This window comes from Culex quinquefasciatus, chromosome 2 (assembly GCF_015732765.1).
Source record: "Culex quinquefasciatus strain JHB chromosome 2, VPISU_Cqui_1.0_pri_paternal, whole genome shotgun sequence".
Taxonomy (NCBI): Eukaryota; Metazoa; Arthropoda; class Insecta; order Diptera; family Culicidae; genus Culex; species Culex quinquefasciatus.
The window spans coordinates 104,834,778-104,840,525 of NC_051862.1; the positions used below are offsets into that span (position 1 = coordinate 104,834,778).

The 5,748-nt window shown below is 47.7% G+C and overlaps 1 protein-coding gene across 1 annotated transcript; it reads right to left on the reverse strand.

Annotated features, from left to right (window-relative positions):
- Positions 1-910: 910 nt before the first annotated feature.
- Positions 911-3,133, reverse strand: LOC119766160. The gene is made up of 2 exons (XM_038250559.1): positions 1,639-3,133; positions 911-1,485 (listed from the first exon to the last, which is right to left on the reverse strand). The coding sequence occupies exons 1-2, from the start codon at positions 3,131-3,133 to the stop codon at positions 911-913; spliced, it is 2,070 nt and encodes a 689-aa protein (XP_038106487.1).
- Between the last annotated feature and the right edge of the window lie 2,615 nt (positions 3,134-5,748).

The window sequence follows — 5,748 nt, forward strand, 5'->3', positions numbered from 1 at the left end:
ACCCGTCTGATTGCGACAGCGCCACCCCGAGTGCTTTAGTGCTGGATCCTCGAACGATGGCCACTCGGATGAACAGCTTGTACCGGCGCAGCAGAAACAGACAGGTGCAGCTTGTACTGCAACAGACGGCGACAGCTTGGCTTGGCCACAGTTGTAGCCAGATGAAACGGTTGCGGCCACAAGCCGCTAATGATGTTTTCAGGAACTGACTGCTTCTCGACAACGGTGTTGTGTTGACTGTCTGGAGCTTTGACGGATGTCCTTGGGGAGGCTAACTAACCTCGAGCGCTCTTGCGCTGGGACGACCTTCGTTGGTCGTGTTCGGCAGAGTAGGAGGAGGGTTTACCGAGTACAGGTGTTCTTGTAGCGTCCTCACTCGTTGCCCCCTTGCTACTCTCTCTTGCTCGGAAGAGTGGGGGAGCTGCTTTCATCTCTTCTACCCCCAAACCGACTACATTTGTGCACGTGCAGGACCACATTGTGCTGCTGGTTCTCAGGGCTGCTTCGACCTCCGAAACGAGTTGATCAGACTCGCAGATGATCACGCTTACTGAGCTGGAGAGACGAGGGTCTAGAATACGTCTCGCTGTGCACGCAGGTGCACACGTGTCCTCTTGGCTTCTACGGCGACAAAATGTAGTTTATAGTTGATTGTTTTCATGCAAATGAGCGCTTTTGCGCGACGGGACAGAACGGTACAGTGCGGTACTGGATTGCATTCCAAAGACGGACAGATGTTTACGGATAACGGACTTCATGCAAAGGTTGATTGTTGACGGACGGAAGGCTCGAATTTGGCTCACTGGAGCCCAGACAGTAAAACGGATCGACTCAGGGGAGTCGTACAGACGAAATGTTGTTTTTCAAGTTTGGACAGTCAAGTGCAAGATCAGATCTTCACTGACGACGGTTACGCACAGTTGTGCGCACTGCTTAATATCGACAGTTTGTTCTCAGCAGTTCCACGGATCCGGTTGCAATGCTTTGACGTGCAGCCGAACGTTGAGCAGGCATCAAGTTCTTGAGGGTGTCCCGGTCGGCACGCCGGCCGCCAAGGCACGGAGTCGCTACGGTTGGTAGGTGCGGAGTTCAGCTGCGCGACTGTAACGTTTGCGCTTGTTGATCTGCTTGGTACACGTCCTGAAACGATCCAACCGAAAACAGTATTCTGCAGCACAGGGCCATCCTCGGCGATGCGTGATCGACCATCTCGCAAGAGATCGAAATAATGTTCAGCACCGATGATCAGCTCCACTTCTCCAGGTTCGTTGAAGTGTGGGTCAGCTAGGATGATGTTGTTCGGAAACTCCCACGCAGTAGTGTTGATGTTCTGATTTGGCAAAGCGGATGTCAACTCCGGAAGCACGTAAAAATCCATCTCGCGGTTAAACTGCGGCAGAGCGGACGAACGGGGTTGTACGTTCGCTGATACTAGCTGCCGTGAGACGACAGACGACCCGCCAATTCCGAGTACGGTCAGGTAATCTGGAGTGCAAAGAAGATCAAGCTTCTTGCAGCATGCGGAGGACATAAACGAATATTGCGAACACGAGTCGAGCAGTGCTCTGACTAGGCGTGTGTTTCCGCGCAGATCACGGATGCAAATTTGAACGGTTGAAAGTAAAATTTAATTTTTACGGTTGTGGGAACTGATTGACAGTGTTGTAGTATTGTGGTTTGTGCATTGTTCTGTGGTGGACAGTTGCTGAGTGTTCTGTGAGTGTGTGTTCGACTGAGCAGTGTTTGAAGACTGGTTCTGTATTGAAGGTTGGATTTGTGGTTGCTGCTGGCCCATTGACTGATACTGCGGCTGCTGTTGTTGATACTGCTGCTGCTCAGGTGTTGGTCTGGTCAGTGCTTGCGAGGCGGAGGGTCTCTCTGGTACAGCGTTGATGTGCAACAGTGAGTTATGGTACTGATGACAGTGATGACACGATCCTCTCGTGCAGGACCGAGTAGAGTGTCCAGCACGCAAGCAGTTCAGGCACAGATTCCGTCTCCTAGCAGCTTCCATTCTTTCATCGACGGTTTTCTTCAGGAACAGCAGACAGTGAAAAGGTGAATGAAACAGTTCATTACAGAATGGGCACTTGTTCACCGAGTGAGTCACCGCATGACTCACTGACAGACGTCGTTGTTTCTCCTCTTCAGCATTGGGCTTGGATGGCGCAACCGATTGCAGTACTAAGCAATGACCGCGCAAGTACTTCATCTGATCTTGGAACTTTGGAACTTCTTTGGATTTATGATGAGTTTCCCAAAGACGCAGCGTGTTGCCATCTAAGCGCGAGCACACCATGTGTACCAGCAGAGTACTCCAGATATCCGTGTCCTGCCCAATCTTCTTCAGCATCATCAGGTGCTTGTCGAACGATCCGATAAGCTGATTCAGCGCCGCGTAGCTCTCCTGCTTCATAGATTCCACCGCAATCAACGCATCTAGATGAGCCTTGACGATCAGCTTCTTGTTGTCGTAGCGTTGCTCCAGGGTTGTCCAGGCCACATCGTAGTTAACGGCTGAAACGTCGATGCCAGCGATCTCCAGAAGCGCTTCACCGAGCAGCGACGAGCGTAGATACGTAAACTTGTCAAAATCCGACAGCTGGGCGTTGTTGTGAATCAAGCTACGATACGTGTCACGGAAAACGATCCACTCACTCAGCTCACCAGTATAAATCGGTAGGTTGATGTCCGGAAGTTTGACATGAGACAGACCAACAGCAGGCCTCGCATCAACAGCAGATGGCACGAGGACCGGTGGGACGGTCTCCAGCGGACCGCGCTTCTTGTTCAGCTTCGCCTTCACAGCACAGTAGAAATCTTCAGCTTCCATCAGTACCTTCACGTTCTTCTCCTTCCGCTTCTTATTCGCATCAGCCTCCCTCTCCGCACGTTCTTCTTCTGTTTCACCTTCCACCACTTCCACATCCAAGTCATCTTCTTCGGTCAGCAGCTCAATCTTGATTCGCACAAAACGGAACTGGTTGAACGTCTCGTCCAAGAGTTCTAGACGGACGTCGATCTGGTCAGCATCTCTCGTTGCATCGTACGCATTCACAAACTGCTGAATGGCTTCTAGGGTTCTCCGCAGGTGACTCTGCTGCTTTTCCAACTCGCGTAAATTAGGCGCCATGTCGAACACTCACGGCGACTACAAATCACACCACTGATCACAGCTAACCCGCTTCACAGGTAGATCACTGACTGCACTGCACAGAACTCCAAATCACAGCTCACTCAACGCCCACGCGAATTGACAGCGACCGACCAGACAGACAGCAGCGAGGGGAACCAACCGAGCAGACAACCAACGGCGGAACACCAGCGGAATCCAAGACCAACCGTCCAACAGAAGGAAGAACCAGGGCTCAGGAAATGTCCACAGAGTGGAAGAAACTCACATGCAGATCTGTTTAATTTCGTTTTATTTCTCCAAACACACTCAGCAACACAGAAATGTCCACATGCAAGCCCACAACCAACCGTATCATGCAACTACTTCCCAACAGAAACAGCAAATCTCGAACAGCAGGTCCAGGATCAGGAACAGCTTCCAGCGCGCAGCACGACGGTGTTCAGGAACGACCACTTCACGATGGCCGATCTTCAGCGGCTCCAATTGTAGTCGTAACACCTGCAGAAGTCCACCATCGCACCGAATCAGCAGCGCGCCAAGTCCCGATCCGCGATGGCGATGATGTTGTACGGTTCCAATCGCACAAAGGAACAACACAGCGATGGCCGGGGTCACTGAACCGTCCGTTCAGGTCACCGACCTCTCGTACAGCAGCTCACAGGTCACAACACAGAGTTTTTGGCACTTTTCAGCACGCACAGTAAAAGTTCTTTCGCACAGCACGCACGTAAGTGCACTTCACGAATCCGTTTTCTTCTCCACGGGTCACAGGTCGCGAACGAGTGGATGGTCCAAAAAACGTTCGCAATCCGGATGCCGAAGGACCAAAATGTTCGTGCACGGTTTTGGTTTCGGACACTGCACTTAAAACGCGCGATTACGGCACAGAAACGGTTTATTAAACTTAAAACGCGAACAGTTCGGACAGTTTACAGAGAACGGTTTTATTTCGCGACGGGTTGTTCACTCGACGGTGTCTATTTGAGACTGATACTGGAGCAGTTTATTGTGATCGGTTTTGTGCAGGGAATTTGGAGAGGGAATGATAAAGGATTTGGGCTATGGGAGAAGAGAGAATTTTGAGGAACAGGAATAGGACGATCATTCGTGGGAATCAAAGGGAGATCAGTAGATCTCCGACTTGTGGATCACATTTCAGGGGTTTCCAATCTTTGTGCGCCAACACATGGTTTGCGGGGATTCTTCTCACGACAAGGACAATTGTCCCGTGAAAGAAGTCACCCAATTTAAATGTGCAAATTGTGGTGGAAATCACAAATCAAATTTCTGGGATTGCCCCATCAGAAAAAAGGTTTTGGATTCTCGCATCAGCCGAAATCCAAACCGAAATTTTCTCAAAGTCAGGTTGTACCTGCATCATTAAATCAAACGTTCGTGCTGTCTCACTCGAACAATGCTAGAAATACCCCTACCGTGGAAAAGTTAGGTAACAACAATTGTATTTCTTATGCCAACGTCGTTTCGGGTTCGGGTTCTTCCACGAATTTTAAATCCTCTACCAATCTTCCGGAAATTGGGCAGGTACCTCAAATCTCATTTGAAAATGTTTCTGCTGGCAACGGTTTGGGATCTTCTGATCTCGGCGATGTTACGTTTGAAAAAATGACTTTTTTTTTGCAAAACTCACTGTTTGGTTTGATTCAGGATGGAAGCTATCCAGATTTGATTAAAATTTGCGAATGATGTTTTTCTTACCCTGAAGTTTAATCATGGATCTAAGTAATTCCATCTATATTATGAATTTTAATGCTCGCCCTTTAAAAGCGAAAGAAAATGATTTTTTCAACTTTTTACGAGTTCATAACGTGCATGTTGCTGTTATAACCGAAACATTTTTAAAAACTGGCACTTATTTGAAAAGTGATCCAGATTATAAAGTTATAACCAATAAAAGAATAAATCAAAATGGCGGTGGAGTAGCAATAGTTATCCACCATAGTATGACTTATAGCACGTTACATGACTTTAAGTTAAAAGTTATTGAAAGTTTGGGCATTGAACTTGAAACTACTTTTGGGAAAATTATGATTGCAGCTGCATATTTGCCATTCCAATGCACTGGGGAAAATACAAATTATTTCAAAGGGGATTTGAATAAACTTACTCGGCATAGATCTCGATTTTTGATCATCGGTGATTTTAATGCCAAACACCAATCTGGAAATAATTCAAAAGTAAATTCCAATGGTAAAATTCTATTCAGAGATTGCACTTCTGGTCTTTATTCGGTTTTATACCCGAATGGGCCAACTTGCTTTTCTTCTGTTCGAAATCCATCAACAATTTGGTTTTGACAAATCAAAGTGTAGATGCGTGGACATTTATAATGATCCGGAAATATTGGAAACCGGACAATTAGATACAATTAGATAAGTTCTCATAGGAAGCAGGAAACGACAGGTAGATTTACCTGCCCACAGGGGGCCTACCAAGAACAAAGGGAAACCCAAAGGGTTAATTAGATCTAGTAGAGAGTAACCACCATGTAGGGAGGTAGACAAAAGGATTACGTGACAAGGAAGGAAGTACGTAAATCCGATTAACCTGTCCCGCTTCCTCTAATTCTTTTCTCTAGATTAATCGATAATGAA

Coding starts and splice junctions, on each gene's coding strand:
- LOC119766160 (XM_038250559.1), bottom strand. CDS start 3,133: ATGGCGCCTAATTTACGCGAGTTGGAAAAGCAGCAGAGTCACCTGCGG. Junction 1,486..1,638: donor GTCAATCAGTTCCCACAACC/GTAAAAATTAAA, acceptor TTTGCACTCCAG/ATTACCTGACCGTACTCGGA.